Source organism: Leuresthes tenuis, unplaced genomic scaffold, assembly GCF_036924035.1.
Source record: "Leuresthes tenuis unplaced genomic scaffold, fLeuTen1.0.hap1 SCAF_5, whole genome shotgun sequence".
NCBI lineage: Eukaryota > Metazoa > Chordata > Actinopteri > Atheriniformes > Atherinopsidae > Leuresthes > Leuresthes tenuis.
The window spans coordinates 10,408,265-10,429,985 of record NW_027325359.1 but is presented as its reverse complement, the minus strand read 5'-3'; the positions used below and the strand labels follow the sequence as shown (position 1 = coordinate 10,429,985).

At 38.1% G+C, this 21,721-nt stretch overlaps 2 protein-coding genes across 4 annotated transcripts; one reads left to right on the top strand and one right to left on the bottom strand.

The window, feature by feature from the left end:
* Positions 1–4,561: 4,561 nt before the first annotated feature.
* ca12 (carbonic anhydrase XII) lies at positions 4,562–14,551 on the bottom strand. Of its 2 annotated transcripts, XR_011915797.1 has the most exons (10): positions 14,281–14,551; positions 14,012–14,032; positions 11,055–11,234; positions 9,917–10,059; positions 8,254–8,349; positions 8,110–8,173; positions 7,169–7,326; positions 6,872–6,998; positions 4,957–6,251; positions 4,562–4,816 (listed from the first exon to the last, which is right to left on the bottom strand). XR_011915797.1 is itself a non-coding variant. In XM_072385901.1 (9 exons), the coding sequence occupies exons 1-9, from the start codon at positions 14,342–14,344 to the stop codon at positions 5,599–5,601; spliced, it is 1,506 nt and encodes a 501-aa protein (XP_072242002.1). In that variant the 5' UTR covers positions 14,345–14,551; the 3' UTR covers positions 4,562–5,598. The 2 variants fall into 2 exon arrangements, 1 of the variants encoding a protein (XP_072242002.1); XM_072385901.1 differs by having other exon boundaries at positions 4,562–6,251.
* On the top strand, positions 14,483–21,454 carry LOC140307139 (inter-alpha-trypsin inhibitor). Of its 2 annotated transcripts, XM_072385902.1 has the most exons (7): positions 14,483–14,699; positions 15,053–15,138; positions 19,235–19,426; positions 19,987–20,163; positions 20,294–20,338; positions 20,620–20,698; positions 20,805–21,454. In XM_072385902.1, exons 2-7 carry the CDS (start codon positions 15,132–15,134, stop codon positions 20,893–20,895), a joined length of 591 nt encoding a protein of 196 aa, XP_072242003.1. In that variant the 5' UTR covers positions 14,483–14,699; positions 15,053–15,131; the 3' UTR covers positions 20,896–21,454. The 2 variants fall into 2 exon arrangements, with proteins under 2 accessions (XP_072242003.1, XP_072242004.1); XM_072385903.1 differs by lacking the exon at positions 15,053–15,138 and having other exon boundaries at positions 14,484–14,699.
* Positions 21,455–21,721: the final 267 nt, after the last annotated feature.

Sequence of the window (21,721 nt, the reverse complement as noted above, 5' to 3'; positions counted from 1 at the left end):
ACTCATCTAACATGATGGTCTGTTTATTGTTTGAAAACTGACATTTGAGCATTTAAATACAGAAAACATAAATCCAGGAACATCTATGATGAACCAAAATAAATACACGTGCATATCACTGCTGGTAGGATGACATGATGATGCAATAACTCTACCGTGGTCAAACTGTACAAATTACATCTCACTGAAAAGCCTTCTGGAGTGTTTGGAAGTTAGTCTTGTGATTGGACTGGGGTCAGGAGTCAGCCCACGTGCAGCCTTGAAACACAAAGGCCTTTATTTAATTCCCTCAGCATTATTCACAGGGAAGAAGCTGTGTTTGTATGGAGCTAAGCACCCTTTTATTATAAAATCCATAGAGTTGCTTTAAGTACAGGGTTGGTGGAAATGTGATACAGCCCATCCCTCTCAGGCCATCCTTAACTCCTGTCCCCCTATTGTTTGGACTGTGGTTAGGCTTTCTCACCATGTCAGGACAGCCCTGTGGAATAAGTGCCATGATCTGACTTGACCTGAGATTCTCACTAGTTCTGCACTGGCCCAACTCTACTGCCTGAAAGCTTCTGTGCAGAGCTTTACTTTAGAAACTCACCACGCTATGATAGGGATTTGAGAAGACAGCTGTTCCTCTTGCTCTGAGGGAGCAGTTATACAGCATAAAACATCCAGCATGGAGGCTGACCATGTTCTGCCTGCCACATCACAGCAAAGAAAGGCCTGACTGTGGCTCGAGGGGGAAAAAAAGGGCTTCCCACAGCCCCAGAGCTGCGTGCAAACTTAATCATGTGATGTTGCATGCATCCATAAACATCCAAAATGAGCCAAGGGACAATCTGACTAAAACACAGTGAATGATGTGAGGGGACAGTGGTTCATGGAGATCCTATGAGCTAAGGTCCAGAACAGTGAACTACACTCTCGAGCCGTACTCGTCTCTGTCTCCAATGTTGTATCCAGAACTTTTGCTTTTGTTTTGATCACCAGCAGATCTGAAAGAAAAGAAAAGAATCATAGGTCATCCGTATGAATACATGCTATTTGTAGTCTTAAATAGGGTGTCCTCCCTTCCGCTGTAATTCATGGCCACCAAGATTTTTTTTGCTATCAAGATGTTTGTTATTTAGTTCCATGATATATGAGCAAGACCGATGTAATGTGATGTGGCAATAAAAGCATTTTTTTAACCTCTTGAGTAGTTATACATTTTATATCTCAGTTATTATTACTAAAGAGGTTTGCTGCCTATAAACAGGATGCGGAAGTTGACAATTAGTTTTAAAAACAACATAGTTGTTTTAGAAGCGGGGATTAAAGGACGAAAGAAGGAATGTTTGGAAGAAAGGAGGAGCATTTCACACTCTTTAATCGGGAGCGCATCACAGCTTCGAGGATGGGACTGTCTGCCCCGCAGTAGAATGGATTGCGCAGCATTACTTTAAAGAAATTAAACGGAGCGATGCTTTATTTCTGGATGAACAGAAAAGTTCTGGTCACCTTTTACCTCTGAATTCCCTCTGTGTTTCGTTATTTCATATTATATTTTTCTAGTCTATTGATATAGCTATATTTGAAAGCAGGAGACATTCAATGAATTCTACACGTAGAGTCTCTTTATAATAATGACTAATAATAATTTTAAAGTATACTGATGATAGTTTAAACAGTATTAAACTTTTCGGATTGATTTCAGTTTCAGTCCAATTTTGCATCATGCATTTATCATGAATATTTCTCCTTTCCTCTTCCCCATATTTGCCTCCTCCTTGATGTAGAAGTTTAAGAAGAGTTATAAAAGGTTATAACACTAAAGTTTCCTCAAGATTCACTTCCTCTTATAATAAAACTTGAATAAAATAGCACCATGTTTGCACAACTGTTAAACAGCCCTGAAAGAATGAAGAAAAGGTTTAAAAAATCTCATATTTCCTGCTTTTTTTTTAGAAATAAAAAATACATTTCCTCACAGATGTTCAATTCATCAACTGATGAGTTACCACAATATTTCAAATGTTTGACATGTTTTTATCATTGGAATATTTTTGATTACACTTACTGAATATTACATTTAAGCTCTTTGTGATTTTTGTCTGAGAATGCTGCTATGAAAATAAAGTTCACTTTCTTACTTAATGCAAACCCAAGGAAATATTCCCAAGCAAGTACCAGTTGTTTGCAAAAACCACAATTACATAAATTGGCTTCATGATTTATGTGGCATCACCCTGTCAGGGGAAGGAGTGTGACTATTGGCAGAAGTGAGTGCTTAAAAATTCCCCATAATGAGGACTCAACCCCAATAAACTCCCTGACTCTTAAACCCCAGATATATGGGTCAATTAAGTTGAACCATTTTCTCAAAATACTCTCTGCAATTGTCTCTTTTATATGTGGAGCATATGGCTTAACTTGCAAAACCAGCCATGGAAACCTCTGTCTTTGCTAAATAAAAGTCCCTTACTGTTGCTAAATCCAGACAAGCCGACATCTTCAGCGAGCCTCAGATAAAATAGGTCTGAACCAAACAAGCTTAAGTTTTTAAGATGATACAGTTGTTTATTACGAACAGAGAAATAGATCAAGTGTAATTGGGGTGTTGTTTCAGTGGCGATGCCCTTCACTTACCTTTTCTGCCTCAATAAGCAGCACATTATAGATATTATGAGAACAAATCCCAGTGTGGAGCTCACCAGTATGGGAATCAGCAAACCTGCAGAGCATGGAGCAACAAAGAAAGGTTCATGTAATAATTAGAGTTGTGCAATGATTTTCCACATCTTTGTACAGCACACAGTTATTCATGCTTTTTTTTTTTTTTACCTCTCAGTTGGACCGTAACTTGCTGTATGTGAGGGTACCTCAGCTCAACCTCTCTTTAGCCTACAATAAGCAATAAGTTCAGAATGCAGCTGCTAGACTTGACTGGTGCAAAGAAAAGGGATCCCATCACCCCACTTCAATTGATTGTAAAATATCTTTATTTGTTTTTAAAGCTCTTAGGGGTTTAGCTCCACAGTACTTGCATATTTGTCTCTTTTTCTAGCAGGTCATTTAGGTCGTCATCACACTTATCGTCACTCACTCACGCCTTAAATCCAAAGATAATTTAGCTTTTTTTGGTTGCTGATCGCAGACTCTGGAAAAGTCTTCTGTTACATATAAAATCTTGCCCCAACATTTGTAATTTTAAATCACAGTTAAAGACTCATCTGTTTTCCAGTGCTTTTAGTTCTGCAAGATGCTACTCTTTTGTCAAGTTCACCAATATTGATTTAAGCAGACTGTTTTCGTATTTTTCATTGATTAGTGGCGGCTCTTGTTTGATCTATTTTCATCCTTGTCTTTTACGTTTGTTTTAACTATGTAATTGATGGATTTCATTTGTTACTGTTATTGGTTTACTTTCTTGCATTGTGTTTTTCATATACTGTTTTCAATACTAATCATGTTGTTTCATCATACTTTGACCTGATACATTAAAGTGAAGGTTAATTATTCCTCAGACAAAACAAGGGTTGACTGTTTATGTTCAGCTCTTTAATCTACGTGTTTGTTCTAATTCCCCCAACAGAAAACTATATTTTAGAGGGACAGGGCCTCACCGTGCAGGTAAGGAATGAGATGTAGTTGGAATCTGTACATGACTGGATGGAAACAAGTACAAAATATATAAAAAGCAACATACCAGTGTTTATCCAAAAAAGGTCATCTGAGTGACAAAGAGAAAGAAACAAACCGTGACAATGAAATTCTAAGAACAACAAACAGGTCAGATATGGCAGTTAAAAGTGTTAATGTGCTTCATGATACATAGCAATTAAGGAACAACGTTAAAGTCTTTAATATGAGATATAAACCTTGTAATGACACAAGTTGCAGATTTAGACTTATACAAGTATTATGAACAAAAAGCTAATGAGAAATTTCTGCTGTTTAGCAGCTTTTTCGCTGAATACAAAAATTCCCTCACTCACCACAGTAGTACCTCAGAGTGAAACCTGTTCGTTGCACTTTTTTTTTTCTCTATTCTGAATTCTGCTTCTATCAAAAAAATTCCAACTCCAAACTGTCATTTTTTAAAGCACTTTTCTGTATAGGCTAAGGCTAAATGTAAAAATGTAACACCAGTTCATGCTATTTTTTTCCAGCTGGTACAGTTAAGTAGGAGAGTGACCGACCATCTTTGATCCTGCCATAAACTAACATGTTATAGGTTCAGAGAGAAATGGTGAAAACATAGAAGAGGTCGGTCATGTCTGATTCAAGTTTGATGCCTTTATTGAAAATGTTTCCTAGCTGTACAGCGTTTTCTTAATTACTGTCTGCAAACAGAAAATTTAAAAAGTAATACAAATTGTAAGAAAAGACAGGAAAGTTACAATAAAGATAATGAACATGACTAATACATATGACTTCTATAGCTTTATACATTAACAATGGCTTTGGCTGTGAAGGAGTAGCATTTAAAAGATGTCTACCATTGTTGTTTACGTCACATTGCATTATAGATAGTGATGTCAACTAGCCGCAGTCCCTGAACTCTACAGCGAGAAGAATATGACTTCTGTTTAGCCTTCATTTCAACCAAAGTGAGATTTAAGCAGTGAGGACAACCCAAGACATTACTTGAAACGTACCAAGAGGAAGCAGATCAAGTAGGTGGAAGCTGAGATTGAGACAGTGTCTAAGGTGTCTTTCTTTTAATGCTTTCGAAAGAGTTTAAGTTGTTAAGTTCAACCGTGACTGAGGGTTCCATGAGACTCACTCAAGGTATGTCCGTGTCCATGGATAAAGGCATATCCAAAATGGATCAGAGTATCTTGTAAACTCCTGTGCAAACTGCATAATAGAATGAGTAGAATTGTGGCAATGACACTTTTGCTTCAATAGGTTGCCAAGAGCTGGAGTGTTGGTTATATGAAAGCAGAGCTCGTTCATCAATCGACGATACTCGGAAACTAACTGAAACTTATCAAACAAAGCTGCAAAGACATGCTTTACCTCCTCAGTAATCTTTCAACTAGAAACTAAAGTCAAAACAGCACAGTGTATATTGAATCGATATCTTAACTGCTGGCTGATTAAAAGTGGTAACATCATTTGAAATCATATCTGTCTGGAGGGACCAGATTAAATCATCGATCCAGAATATATTGTGTATATAAAGTAATAATGGGCACCGTAGTTCAAAATATTTGATCATTTTTGAGGATTCTGAAATAATTCAAATACTTATTGTGTTTTTGACAACATATTTAAGCAGGAGAGGCTAATCAGAGCATATCAGGGTCAATAAGTCTTATTATTTGGTGTTCCTTTTAAGTGGTGGGGTTTCAGCTGCATCTTTAAATATTTACAAGTGTAGCTCAACATTAGCCAAACTATACTTGTAATCCTGTTGGACTATATAAATGTTCCACGTTTTTTTTCTTTCTTTTTTTTTTATAAATTCATGTGCATAAACTGGAGAGAATAATTTATTGTTAAATACATTAAGCAAAGATGGTTTCAAGAAAAGAAGAGCCAAAATTGCTCTTCCATTGTGGTACACAACTGATGTCTTTTACAAAAGCAATAGTGTGAGCTATGTCTGGAATCTCTCTAATCTTCCCACTCCATTGGCAAAAGCCAAGGATGTGGATAACCATGGCTGAGGGGTTTCCTGGGAAGAGCAGCAGAGGGACGATCATCATGCTTTATCATTGGTCCATCTGGTTTATTTGGTGTGGAAGTCGTCTTTTGATTCATCAAGGCTTTTGTCAGGGAGCGATGTAACTCAAAAGCCTCATCGGATGGTCGTCCTCGTAGAATGTGTGTGATGGTGGGGAGAGCTAAGTCTGACTTACAGTCCAGATAGCTCTTGAGGTTGAGTTCAGGGAAAACTGCATTTCTGAGAGTCTGAACCAGCTGATTCTCAGTGTGGGACTGTCTGAGCTGATGAAAAACTCTTTGCTCCAGTGGGACATAGCACAGTGTGTCTTCGGCCAGCCCCAGCTTTCCCACATAGCGGTTGGTCTGGCTCTTCTTCCAAAGAGATGGATTCAATGATTGTTGTTTGGGTTTTGCTAGAATCTCACTCTGCCAGTTCTTGTGGTCTTCCCTTTTGCCAGCATGGAGCTTCTGTGAGCCACTTGGTAGGAGCTGATACAGCCCCTCATCAGCTAAGTCTGCTAAGTCTCCAACCAGGAGCTGCTGAATGACTCTCTTCCGCGTGAGAGGAGATGTGACTGTAAGGGTACCATGCAGTCCTCTGCCTGCATCAGACACAGAGCCAATGTTGTTAAAAATCTCAGCATGTGGGTCACTCCTTGGAACGAAGTTGGGTTTCATCTTTGCCATGCAACAGCACTGCCCATAATGATGCACTAAAAGCATAAGCCATCACCTGCTAATTGCCTCTACGGAAAGCTAATATCGTAGGGTTCCGCATAGCCATGTCAAACTATGCGCCATCACAAAAGTGAAGCTTGAAGAGGAAAGTACTGAATATGTAGAAAACATGCACATTCATCCCACTCTATATGGAGCTAATTGCTGTACACTGTGGTAAACCAGGCAATCGCATAAGTGTTTCTAAGTATGTCGAAGGGGTGGTTCTTTGTGTGTGTTTTAAAAGATGGCAGAGTTTCGAACAAAGTCATTATGCATCAATCAGCTGCAAAAGTTATCAGCATAAAGTGCAGCCACAAGCAGGTGATACAATACAAGCCAAAGCCAGCATGACAGTCCTGTGCTTTGCAGTGGAATAAATGTCATCCAACCATTCAAACTTCTCTTTTCAATTTGTAAAGCGGCACAGCAGGAATGTTGCTTATGTGAGGTTTTCACTGATGCACCAACAATAAAGCAAGCTTGTTTTGAAGTCCTAACTTACCCTCCTTAAAAGATACCAGGACCACTCGGCTGTCGGGCAGCTGTGGTTTCCTGTAGTTGCTATGTAGTGGCATAAGGGCTGAGTCTTGGGCATAGGAGGAGTAGAGGGCTGTTGCTAGGGAAAGAAACTAAAACCACACAACAAAACAAAAGAAATACACAGTGATTATTTTCCACACCAGTTAAGCTTAAAAAATTAAAAACAAAGCATTAAAGAAATCGTGTCAGTTTCATATAGTCATTTTTATTAAAACCATCACTACAAGTTAAAGAAAAGTTGCAAAAACTGTTGGAGCACCTGTTTTTGAGAAATTGTCACAGGATTTCTGAACACCGTCCACAGCACACTCGGATAGCATGGAGGAGTTGTTAATGAGCCGTCATAGCGATAATACTCATCCAAACGCATGGGCAGCAGCGTTCTGATGTTGAAGCCAGGCACCTGCACTTTCTGTTCTGATGTTTGAAATTACAAAACCAACATCAACTGGTTAACAACTGTTTAATTGGTGTAAAATGAATCACGGTCACATGAGTGATCTGATGAGGAGAGGAGAGATTCTGACCTTAAACATAGAATTTAAAAAATGGTCCATGTTGCTTTCAGTGGGCATTGATTAACCTCCCAGAAACTGATCTTCGCTCATTAGAAAGACTTCATTGTTTATGTTCTCATATAATTCAAATACTATGATATATTAATATCAATGAGGATCTACTTTGGTAGAGAAAAACTCGTTGCGAGGCATTTATAGAATTTTTAGCATTGTGTCAGGTTATCCAGAGCTCCAAGAGCTCATCTTCACCTGTTCATGCTGTGCAGAACCTCACTGAGTGGCTCCAAGATTTATCCTCTTTTTGTGTCATGAAAAAAGAAAAAAATACTGAGCAGACTCTGTTGGCGCAGCCACAGTGCAAAGTCATACAGTCTATGAGCCCAGCAGATGAAATACACACACCAATAATACGTTGCTAAATGCCAATGTTCGATAAACCTTCTTCCCTACAGCCGTCTCCTGAAAGTTAGTCCCACCCTGCAGACTGGGGAGATTGCTTCCTTGAGTTTGTCATGGATGAAACCTTGACAGCTGATTTTCAGAATGTCATTGGTAGCTCCAGCTCCAGAGTAAAATTGTCAGCCATGGTCTGAATGTCTGTTGTTACTATGGACACGTAAACAAAGTTGAAAACTTCATTTTCATCAGAAGTGACCCGTTGAAAAAATATTTTTAGACTCACCTCTGTATTTGATACCACTGATGAACTTTAGAAACTGATCAAAAGCTGGATTAAATTCCCCGACCTGTGTAGAAAGCACAATTGAATAGTTGCTTTTAACAAAAAAGTTTTTAAAAATCATTAGTCCCAGAACAAAGGTCTCACCTCAACCAGGACACCCAGCACGGCCAGACCGTCGGATTTATCCACAGCCATGGATATATTGGGGTACTTGTCTGAATTATAGTGTACAACGTGCATCTGTGAGGAAAAAGTAAAACATCTCAACATCTTATGTGAAAAGCAAAATAAACTCAATCGGCATTTGTAAATATCAAAAAAACATTTTAAGAATTATTTCAGAGCCAGACCTTTTATGTTAAAAATTTGCAACAAGTGGAAATGAGTACAATACTTTCTCTTTCAGTGCAACACAAAGGCGAGTGTTGTCATTCTGGAAAAATTTGATGATATTGTATTTATAGACTAACGTAGACATTTGCGCTGGATCTGGGAAATGTTCAATTTTCCGTCATTCCATCCCTCGAAACCCAACATATGATCACAGAGTTGTGGTTCTGAAGTCTGGAAAGACTTGAAAAGATGCTTGTTCCGGACGTGTCCACCAAGAAACTCAGGTCAAACCACATCACCTTAAATGTGGCTGCACTGTAGCTGAGGCATGGTAATATAAAAGCACACAGGTTCCATCGTCTACTCAAACGATACCAGATTACATAAAACAGCCTCCTGCTTTCACCCTCTCTTAAGCTTTACTGCCAGATCTTTTGCTTGAATTAAAGCACTAAAGTAAACTATTTGTGTGAAAACTGCTTACAGGGCTTCACACATTAAAAAAGAACAGACAGCCACTCCTTTCTTGAGGTGGTTTAAAACCACAACATATAATTGTCTGGTACTTTAATTCCTTTAAACCCTACAGGGATAAGACATTGGCATACTGTACGGCAATATACATAATTAGGCCAACTTATGCCTCTTTTTTTCTGCCTTTCAAGTACAGTAAGACAAAATAAAATACATGAAGGAAATTGGTAAGGAGAACTTTTATTTTGACATGAGAAAGTAGGAACCTAACTGTCCTTTTATGAGCAGTAAACATTTTAAATATAGACAGCTTTTAAACATGTGTTTCTGTATTTAAGAAGTGTCTCACTAACCCTTTCAATCAGCCAATTCCATCATAAAATGCAAGACACTGAATAGGCACAGCGTGAGACCATTGGACAGGTAGGTGTAAACTGAATTTATGATGCAGTGTCAGGGAACTGCAACAGATGTAAAGCTTTTGAGAGTTTCCTCAGCATCAACTGCATCAATTTCAGCATCAACTGCAGCTTTGAACGGTGTCTATGTTTCTCTGACAGTTAAAAGTCCAGAGTTTTTTTCATAATGAACAAAATTGTTTGTTTGGTGCCAGAGATACTGTCATGTGAAGCAGGAAATGTATGTAAGACATCTATATATTTATACCGTTTATATCTTTATCATACCAAATTAATGTTTTGTGTCTTTTCAGTTGGTGAAGCTTGTTTTTAACAGTTTGGTTTTTGATTAATGCAACAGCAACTGCTGGCCATGCCATGCGTCATGTTTGGTGAAAACCAAAAACAGCGTATCAGTACAAAAGTATCATCTGAGCTTGTATTTACCTCACTTCAAGACCTGGCAAGGACCAGCTGATATTTTTTCAATGTGTAAGAAATGGAGTGTACTTTCTTTTTCACATGACTGTACCTACTTAGTTATACTTGACTGCTGTCTTTTAAATCAGTATTAAGTAAGAAATGCTGCTTGCTTTGTTTACCTCTGCTGCGTACTGTTTACTGTCCACCGTGTGTTCAGAGCCAGCAGGCCGACTGGACGAGCCCCAGTGGAAATGTAGCTGAGCCGCAGTGTAACGGTGACGCAGGCTGGAGATGTGCATCTTTGAGGGCAATGATATTTGCACTACAAATCAAAAGAACTTTAAGCACACAAGATGAGTCACCTTATTTCACAACAATCATCTATAACCTTATCTTTCTGAGGAGGTCAGCATGGCCCACTTTGCACTGTCAAAGTGCTGTGGCAGCATTTAACATGCTAAACATGTTAACATGTGTGTGTCACACATGCTCACACATTAAAAACCCGTGTCAGCTTATTTCAAACATCCATCTTTTGATGACATTCAGCTTGTGGTGTGGAGGCCCTTCAGGTATGCACACATGAGCATTTCTCCATTCTTTACTTTGTTTACTCACAGATTTGTCAGCAATGAATCCTCACCATCACTTTATATTATTATATATTTTGAGCATTTTCAGCACAGTTGGACCGTAACTTGCTGTATGTGAGGGTACCTCAGCTCAACCTCTCTTTAGCCTACAATAAGCAATAAGCAATAAGCATTTTCAGCACAGTTTGTTACTAAAATTCCTGATATTTTACATTTTCCAGAAGAAACTAATCTAACAAGCTCTGTACAATGGACATTAGTGTATGTTCTGATTAAAAGCTATTATAAGTTATAAGTAAACGGAAGTAAGTTGCCTTTGTTGAGGTGCTTCAGTCCCAGCACAGGCAGAGCAACTGAACAACTTGCTCATATTTATCCCAGTCTAAATTTGGAAACCTTTCTTTGGGTATATGGACAGTTAAGATAATAAGAGAGTGAATATAGAAAATTACTGTGGCAAATCTAGAGGGATAATACTCCCATATTCTTTTTTTTTATGTTGAACTAGAAATTAGGTCTGTAAATTTATGTGCTGTGATCTCTAAAGATGTTGACTCATGCATCGTTTTGATTTGAAGTACTTCTAAAATCAAAGCCAAACAAAATTAAATATTTGCAAAGTCTCGTACACAGTTGTGATTAAATGAGTTTAAATTACAGATTGCTTTTGAAATATTGCACGTTGTTACATATTCTGTGAGCCATTTTATTGATTTATACTCACAAGAGTGTCCATTATTTCCCAGAGTGAGTTGCTCATTTGGTGACAGGTTGTAGTTTTGAAGCTCAATTGGACGTAAAGTTGGATCGAATCTCAGCAGCTCTGACTTGATGTCTATAGGAGACTGGAAAACACCCCCACAGTATGGATAGTGCTCGGACCAGTAGGGCTCTCCATGTGGTCCTGCAACAATACCAGTATAACACCTTTAAGACATGACAGTGACCTAAAGAAAAGGTCTTTCCTCAGATGACAAGTAAGGCCTTTAAAACATTAACATTTTTAAAGGGAAATCTATCTTAGGAGACAGAGTTAGGATAGCTGCATTGCTTCTTTAAGCAGACAGATCATTTTTACCTACTATCTATCATCTAGTCAGTTAATAAACAGGCTTATCAAATCCATACCCACAGTTATACAAACTATGCAAATCTGTTTGCACAGTTTTCCTAAACACAATTTCTCTCATCGTAGGACAAGGAAGAGTGCCAATGAACAGGACTTCTGGTTAGAGTTCCCTCTGACACGTCGATGGTACCCTATCCAGTCGAGTTGTGCCACAACATGTAATAGAAAAGGGCCATTAATCAGTAAGAGTGAGATCCAGGCAGGCGTTTTCAGGGAGAACCAGTGAGAATTCTGCCTTTCCAAATGAATGGTTTCGATAAAGCACAAGACACTAAAAATGGCCCGAAAGCAAATCGAGCCATGCAGTTCTACAAAGTGACCTCAGCTGCATGGGGTTGTCTCTCAGTAATGTGTCTGGAAAGGCGATGTGGCAAACTGCGCTTTGAAATAATGCATAATGAAAATGGTGACAAGAAATGAGACATTCTTAATTCAGTTGTTCAAATATGATGCTCAGTCCAAACTGAGGCTGATAATTTGTAATAATTGAACTTTATCAAATATGAAACAGTAATATCAACATGACAAGCTCTGTGTAATCTCCTTCTGGCAGCTAATTTGGCGCTGATTCATTATCCATCCAGAATTAACCTAAAGATTCACCATTCACTATATGCCAGCTGAGCATAGTTGAATATGAATGATGCAGCTTGAAGCCTGGCCCCGACCCAAGTGTCAGACAGCGTGGATTGATCCTATTAGACGTGCCAAGGGACATCATGTAAAGCTGTGAAATTGTTGAATACTCGATTGATGCAAGGCTCCAAATTCAATCAAGGCGAAGGAGTCCAACAATAAGTAAGAAATGTACCCTTATCGCAGTAATTACTCAACATCCACCTCATTTGTGTGACAATTTGAGGCAGGCTTCCCTTTAATAACGGACCTTTTGTTGCATTTGATGGTCCCTTGGAAGTCCTTGACAGAGCATTCATGCCTGTGGGTAATTTCTTAAATACAGAGGCCTTTCTCTGAGACCAAACCTTAAATTAGAAGATTTAGATGAGGCTTTCTATGGAGTAATGTATTCAGCAAAGGAAACTACAACAGTCATCATCAACATACCATGTTGAAATTCACTGTTTGTCCTCTGCTGGAGGCTGAAGTGTTGAGGTTAGGGTAAATTGCAAGACTCAGCAGTGGCCATGTCAACAGAAAGTGCAACCAGCCCTAAAGACAACTGACTACTATGACACAGGGCCTCCAAGGCTCTGGAAGTAAGTGAGGATTAAATTCACTGTGATGCACTTATGATCAGGCCAGAGGGAGTTTATCTACTTTAGGAACTCTTTCTTCTGCCATCTTTACAAACGTCATTACATTTCTAGTTAGTGCATTATCATTAGGGACATTTGTGATTGCTTAATATAATTTAGTGGGCTATCAAATATAATGCATTGCGTATATTTTTGGAACAGTTCAGTGTTTATAACTCAGCTTTTAACAGCACAGAATTAGTGAAGTTATTTTACTAGGACTGACAGAACATTTTAGTTATTTATTTTTGGGTTTTTTTCTTGACTGCCACTATAGGAGATAAACAACCGTGTGAACAGCTTAAAAAAAGGCTGTTTTACCATTAATTGCCAAGTAACTGTAAACTGTAAGCAAGTAAATAAGCTTTTTGCTGTACAGACTCCTCTGTTTCATCTAATTATAATCATTTGACCTTAAATAACTATGCAGAGTTGTATGTTAGATCTCTTATTATTATCCCACATGTACCAGTCGAAAACAATTTCCTCGCTTTAAAGTCATATTTGAAATATGTCAACAGGCCTTAGAAATGAATAAAACTGTCAAAACCACAAGAAATGAAATGCTTCACCTGTCTACAGTTGGGTATAACATTCAGACTTTGAACGCAGCAGATGTTCGAGAGGCGGTGACAGAGACAAGAGGTTATGCCTTGAGCACCGTTTATGTAAGACAGAGTCATGGGTGAAAAAGTCCAGAGACTTTAAGGCATGAGACAAAGGCAGTCATCCACTAATGAAATGTTGGGAACGCAGAGTCGTAAATGAACACTACAATAACATGAGGTGATGGGTGTGATGTCAGCAGTTGTCCTGCAGACTCAAAGGATAATCACATAGCCCCCCCCCACAAGTTGGCCATTGAAAGCAGCGTTGTGACGACAAGACAACATTATCCACTCCAACTCCTGTACTGCCTATCAGAGTGTTGCATCTAAAGAAATTGGAACAATCTGTTTGTTCCTGTCTAAATCACCTGTGGTAAAGGTTACTTGAAACTGTTTTATACTTATTTTCACCATAGATCAGACTTATGTTTCAGTTTTTACCCACTGGATTTGAAAAAATTAAATCAAATAAAGGGAAAATACGGTTACATCAAACTGTTATAGCTGATTTAAAGATTTCACAAACTGTCTAAAACAAATAGAGTTTATACAATTTTATCTTTTTTCATGATGAAACAAAAAGTGAACAGCAAATAACACTATGTACAACTTAGGCAAAAGTTATACATATATGTGGGTATGGTTACATAAAAATGAAAAATTGTGAGGATACTGTTATCAGACTTACCACTGTATGTCCATTTGGCACCTGAAAGAGAGAAAAAATGATTTATCTTTTTATCTTTTATCTTTTTGGATTTTTGGATCACGCTGAAATGACAACATTACAATTACTCAAAACAATACTAAAACTAGATAAAAATAAATAAATAAAGATTCAAGAGTCCATTTCTCAAGTATTGTCATCCCTCGTGTGCAGCAGGATGGAGACACCTGCCTTGAACTATCCTTTCTACTCAAGAATAAGCTCATTGTTGTGATCTTTGAAGATCTCACCATGCGTTACGCTGAATAAAGTCAACTGTAGCACAGCTATGGAAGTGAAGCTCAGACAGCGCATCTTGACTTCCTCAGCTCGATGTCAGCCCAGTGCACAGCAGGATCTTGAAGCGCCAGGCTTCAAAAAGGCTTTTATACTCATGTCAGCTTCTCTGTAGCTCGCACTGACGTCAGAGCAACAACAAAACCAGCCATCGCAGTCATCTGGTCACCGGAGGGTGACAGCAGTACAGTGGCGACCGCAGCCAAGTGAAATCACTCATTTAGGATTCCACCTCAGACCTGCAGAGGGACGAAGGGTTTTGGAAACACTGTGAGGAGCGCACGTGCTGGTGTTACAAACGCGCCACTGTTAGGTGACGTGTGAGCTCGCACACCTCCACACAGCAGAAACCTGGTTGCGCTACCACGAGCAGGTACTACACACCGGATAGAGGAGTGGAGATTATGTTTCTTATTGGGTGCATATTTACTCAGTTTTTATTTCTTCTCTAATTCACTTAAGCCTCGCTCGTGGGTTTGCACGGACACTTACTGCCCCGTCATTATAAGCTTATAATTACCGTTATAAACTGGTCAGTTTTCATCCATACAGTCTTGAACTTTCAAAATTACTTAAACAAAACCTATATGCAGTTAAACTCCCCTAAGAAACCATTTAAAACAAAAAAAATATATTATATTATACGTTGTGGCTTTCAATTTTTTTTTGTATTTCTTTCAGTCTTTTACAACTATAAAAGTGAAACTTTATCTTCCGTCATTTCAGAGCAGCATGATATCTTCTGTATATGGTGGAACATGGGGGCAAATTAAGCTACAGGCTGAATACTGAGTGGTGAAATAAAATGAGAGGTAAGAAAAAAAATGGTCAGTTCAGCAGAAACTAAATTGATCTGATGGGGGGTGTTCTGATAGTGTAACAGGATATGACTGCTTTGTTACAGACATGATGTTATGACTTTGCAGCAGAAACCAAAAATAACTGTTTTAAGTGGTTGCCGAAAAAATGAATTACAGTATTTAATGTTGATTATTTCACCTGGAAATGTTATTGACATACTCCTTCTTACGCTTCTAAGCTGACTGGACAATTCCTTCCTCACTAATTACAAACTTTATAACACTGAGATCATTCCTGTCTGAGCCGGATTATTATGAGCTGAAACAAACCTGCAACTTCATCTCACCTATGAAATATTGGAGAGGCGATACAAAAAGTGTACTTTGAGAAAAATAAACATTTGAAACAACTTAATTTTTCATTAAATCTATGAAGGTCGCAGAGACTGAAACATAAAAGACACATTTTATTGCCATCATAAAACGAGGGAGTGGATCTTTGGTGATGGGGTTAGTTAAACATATGATATTCTTCTACTGACAAGTTCTGCTTTTAACTATATCATACATAAATATTTGTAATGGTCATCTCCAAGGCTCTCTTTGTGATCTGCCAGCATGTTAAACTTTTTGGCAACAAAATGTAACTTGCAGCTAATCTTTATCGTCCAACAGATCTCTGTAAAGAGCCCCCTTGATGCGTGTCACGGCTCAAGCTTAATCTTTTCAGTGTAATATGATCCCACCAAAGATCAGTGCAGCCCTTTCTTTTATCAAGGCGAAGTAGGAATTGCTGCCCGGTTTTGTGAATGAAGTAGAGTGCATGAACATGCACTGTTCAGCAAGGGCAGATGAATCATACCCCATGGATGGTAAGAGGATTTAATAAATCTGTCACAGCAGAAAGTTTGTATATTCAATTTGTTTAACCGCCATCACTCTGTTGTAAATACACAACATGTGAAAATATAAATCCATGAAGTCTCACAAGAACTCTTTATTCCTAGCTTCCTTTAAACATTGTTGCATGACTTGGCTGATAAGAGTTTTAAAAGAATGCTATGAACTCCTAAAGCCAACTTGACTGCAAATGAGCCAAAGAGACAGACACAAAAGATTATCTTGACTCATGTTTCTCTACCAGATTTCAGGCAGGTGTCACCGTGTTATATCTGAAGAGGAGCATGTTAAAACTTTCAGTGCTATTTTGTGTGTCAGTTAGACAGACACAAATGTTGTTCAAGTCTTCTTTTCATCTATTTAACATTTAGTTTCTTCATGTGCCCGAGAGGCTAAAGGAAAGCAACATTTCAGCAAAGAATATTACCAATGTGCCACCAAGTGGTGAAACAGGAGAACTACTGAAAGCAGACAAAAAACAATTTTGATAGTTTGGTCTTGTAGATGTAACCCATCAAATGAGTTATTTTTGCACTAATATTAGAATTAAAGTAATGAATACAACTGCTTTGAATGATGATATTACTGAAATGTATTATTTTCTTTTCACAGCATCGAAAGCTTGAAACACTCATTTTGAAAAGTGTAACCTACAATCAATCTACAGTGTAACTGCGTACTCACAATAAATCTCACTTTATTTCTGTCTCTGTTCAGACATGAAACAATTACAAACCCTTAATCTGTTAAATTTGTGTTGTGCTGCTTTTTTTGTGGAACTGAAACGGAAAATTACAACATAGAGGAACATGGTGTCAGGGAATTTTATGAAATGGTCACAAAACAGCTATTGCCTCACACTGAATTATCAGATTTATATGGCTAATGAGTTTGGAGGTCAGAGGTCAATCTGCCATGACACTTAAAATGAGAAGCAGAGTTCAAGTGCCATGTTGTTCACTGATATTGAGAATGTTAAAAGTCCCCGAATTCAACCGCATTTGTAGACTACGTTACCCATGATGCACCTCAGTAGTAGTTCCGATTGCGAGTTCGTTAGTGAGTTTAGTGCGGTGTTGCGCAGATTAACAGGTGTATTGGAGATGCAACTCATTACGGTGTTCATGTGTGTATGAATACTGTGTGCGTTCTTCCCATGTAAATATTGTGTTTACAGGAGTGATTTATGTTTAATCGTCCCTTTGATTCCCAAGAATGTAATTTGTGTTGTAATATGTTAGCTCGTTGCTCGTGCTAACACGGGGTCCGCAATTTACAACGTGAGGCAGTAGTTTAGCCCATTTTGTGTAGTTTTTCTGCAAATATTTACTGTATAGCATTAGTTACACGTGAATGTTAGCTGCACTGTCTTTGTAGTTCATTTCTTGTTTAGTAGCGACCTGTTGTAAGTCTATTTGTGAATTTATACTTGTTAAGTTTAATCACGTTTGTGCCATCTACTGATCATTTAATGATCATGATAACGAGATATTTTCCCGTGATAACGAGATAATTAATTCGAGATCTCGAGAAAACAAAACGATAGTCTCCTGCTCCTCTGACATCTAGACTATCATTTTGTTTTCTCGAGATCTCGAATTAATCATCTCGTTATCACGGGAAGACGTAGGAAAAATGTCTAGTTATCAGGAGAAAACGGAGGAAAATGATCTCGTTATCACGGGAAAACGGGTGGAATAAAATGTATGTATGCCTGACCCTTTAGGGCTTCCCAACATCAATTCCCTTGTGGTGCATATATTTAATTGTCCTGATGATTCCTCCTTATTGAAATGAACACACTCAAATACTCTATCCATAACATTTCTAAAACATAGTTTAAAGTGATACTGAAAAGCCCCAGTTCACATTTAGCACTGTAAGGATGTAAGGTATAGCTGATTCTGGCTTTAAATAACAAACTGTAACCTTTTGCAGACAATAAAGACGGTAAAAGGAGGAACTACCCACCACAGACATTAACTTCTGTTTCGATTGAGGGTGTCATCGTTTGAGAAACGTTAGTCCAAAGGTTACAACTAACTATCCACTCCCATTGTAGTTTATAGCCTACACTCACTCCTGGACAAACAGCGCACAGGCAGGCAGCAAGATGAAGAACCTTCTGGTTTTAGGGATTTTTTTGTCAGCGTTCCATATCAGTCACTCAGCAATTCAAGGTATGCATAAAGCTGCTTATTCCTTATTTCTCAGTTGAATTTATAACTAATCAGGAGCTTGAAATTAACGTTCTATCATGTAGGCCAAGGTGATCAGCACATGGCCTCAGGCCTGGGGCAAAATTGTGAAGACATATCTATACGTGTTCTTTTTTTACATTCATTTTACACTTATCACCCTGTTCCACCGACAGTATTACAGAAAAAAGCCTCACCCTCAGTCATTTCACTGCAAAATGGCAATCGTATTGTCAAAGACATGGCAACGAAGATGACATAGACTGGAAAAACAGGACAGTTACCAAGCAAAAAATCAGTTGATTGGATTTTTGTAAAACAAAAAAAAGAAACATCATTAAACTTTGTCATGCAAGTTTAATTGGACATTAATGCATTTTACCTTTGCGTCCGACTGTGTGTGCATGCTGTGACATGTAGCTGAAATAATGTTTTTTACTGTTAGTTTACTCTCCAATAAATATTATTTACTGACTCTTACTTATGTTAAGCTGACTGGACAAGTCCTACCTCTGTAATTCAAAACTTTAAACACTGAGATCATTCCTGTCTGAGCCGGACTATTATGAGCTGAAACTACCCTTTAACTTCATCTCGCCTCACTATGGAATAATTGGAGAGGCCCAGACTTTCAGCAACATGGTGGGATTAGACCATTTTTTGTTAGTCGGTTGATGAAAAAGTGGGTGTCCCTGCAAAATGAAGTGTACTTCGAGTAAAAGAACCATTTGAAACCATTTCCTTTCTGTGAAATCCATGAAGGGCGGGAGGGCAGAAAAAAATAAATGACACATTTTATTGCCATCATAAAAAGAGGGAGTGGGTCTGAGGTGATGAGGTTAGTTAAACATTAGTTATTTATCTACTGATGTTTCTGCTTAAACATTTATCATATAGAAACTGTGTAAAAGCCAGCTCCCTAGCTTACTCTTGCATTAGCCAATACGTTCAACTTTATGTAAAATAAAGTGTTACTTGCATACTAACTGACTATTTTTTTCATGAAACAGAATTCTGTAACGACCCCCCTGATGCAGGTCAGGGCACTAATTTCATGTTTTCGGTGTATTACGATGCCGACTCGGATCAGTGCAAGCCTTTCTTTTACCAAGGCGAAGGAGGAAATGCCAACCGTTTCGTGAATGAAAGAGAGTGCCTGAGAAACTGTTCAGCCAAGGCAGCGGAATTATACCCCATGGATGGTGAGAGGATTTTAGAATGACAGTAAAACTTAAATGATTAAGCTGTTTAACTACCACCTCTTGGTTATGAGTATGAAACATGTTCAATGTAACTTCAAAGATTGTCTAAAGGTAGATGAAGCCAGGCTATTGATGGACTTTGGAGTGTGAACTGGCTGATGAGAGTTTTATGGCTTAAAAGACCATAAGAGGACTTCATAGTTATAAAACCTTCATGAGTGCAACTGAGGCTAAAACACCAGAATCCAGACAGGAATAACTGTCAGTGGACACAATCATGGCTAAGGTCTGCTTTCCATATGTTTTTATGTTCATGTCCTCAGAGGCTGTATTGGAAAGCCGCTTACCAACATTTGGTAACAATACACCATCAAGTGGTGAAAGAGCAGGACTGTTTAAGATGAGCAAAAACAGTCAGTCGTGTAAAACTCTGTGTCTTGCTGACATAGTCAGCATCATTTGGGATTTTCACACCAGCGCTATAAAAAAAGCTTGATTAAAAACCATTTATATGAATAGTGAATCACGTTGATAATTGTGATGTTGTTTTCTCTTGACAGCATCCAAAGCGTGTCACTTTAAATACCTGAAGGGAGGATGTAATGGCAATTATTTGAGATACTACTATGACTCGCATCATGACAAGTGCAAGAAATTCATTTGGACTGGATGTATTGGAAATGGAAACAGATTCTTTGACATTGAAACCTGCAACACCACCTGTGCCGGCATCCACAGTGAGCACAAATTTGTCTTCTGTGCACAGTTACTGATCGTTACACGGTTATGTCAGTCAGTCTTTTTGACTGAGTGACGTTTTGATTTTTTTCCAACATTAAATTGATGTTTATTGTTTTTGCCCCCTAGATGATGGTGATGAAACTGAGGAGGATGAGCCCGACACTCCTATTGGTCAGTAGATACATTGGTAATATTTAGGTGTGCCTTGGCATAGTCTCATTATCAAAGCAAACTAATCTCATGTTTTACACAAACCGTAGACATGGCTTTTGGAATAGAATAGAATAGAATAGAATAGAATAGAATAGAATAGAAAAATACTTTATTCTTCCCCCAGTGGGGGGAATTCAAAAAATTTTGTGCATCAGGTTCCGTGATCTGCATGAAATCGTTTTCACATATGATTATTCAGTATTCATCCTCATCCGTTAAACTGCTTTGCTCTTCAACAGCAATCATCTGTGGAGTTTTGCTTGCCGTCATCATCTCGGCCATCATTATAACTGTTACTGTCCTGACAGTTAAGTCAAAGTAAGATCATTTTTGTTTTTTCTTCGCTCAACTAAAAAGCCAGGTCATTGTTTACAGTGGAAGCCATTCTTTTGCTATTATCTCAACATTCATTGTACTTCTCTAGGAAAAAGGGCTCAAAGAAGAACGCCCAGGAGAAAAGCAATGACCCCCAGTCTGACTCACCTCTTCAGGAGAGGGGGATTGAAATGACATAAAAGATCTGCTCAGGAGCGACATGTAAAGTTTTTACCAGCTTTTTTTTTCATCTCCAAACCAAATACATCATGATTATGACTGAGTAGGATATTTTTAAAGTTCAACTTTGTTTTGTTTTTACACTGGCATATGTAATAAAATTTCAGATGTGTTTAATTTTCTCTATTACATGTGCAAAGGGATTTTTTTAAACGTGTAACATTTTCCTGAAAGATTTATTCAATACTTTCAGCGAACAATCCCATATAAAGCCGATCAGCCAAAGTGTACTCAGTGGGTAACAGTGTAGGTAAATTAACCAATTAGTCAATCGACAGACTAATAATGAGGCAACATTTTCTAAAATTGAATAATTACCTAAATAATCCTTCTGGGTAAAATGCCTGACCGTTTCCTTTTCTTTCTGCTTCTCTTTTGTCATGGTGTCTTGCGCTGATTTTCATTAAGTGAGATCAAAATGAATATATCTGGATTTTTGCTCTGTGTCTCACACAGAAATAGAAAAGTGACGTCAGGTCAAGTGATCAACATTTCCTACAAATTCAAGACATTTCAAAGTCCAATTCAATCAAAACAGGAGAAATTTGTTAGGTATTAGTTTCATCCACAAAGAAACATAACCATCCTTTACAAGACTTACAAGAGAAAAATCAATTCTATCTACGTCAGTGTTTTAAACAGCAGCACAACTTCATTTCAGATTCACATGCATGCTTGCTGGTGCATCACCACCTGAAACTGCATTATTCTCCTCTGGTTTTCTGACAGCTATTAGATTTTTGCATGTGCAATGTCAAAACCCAACACATATATTTGGAACTGTTT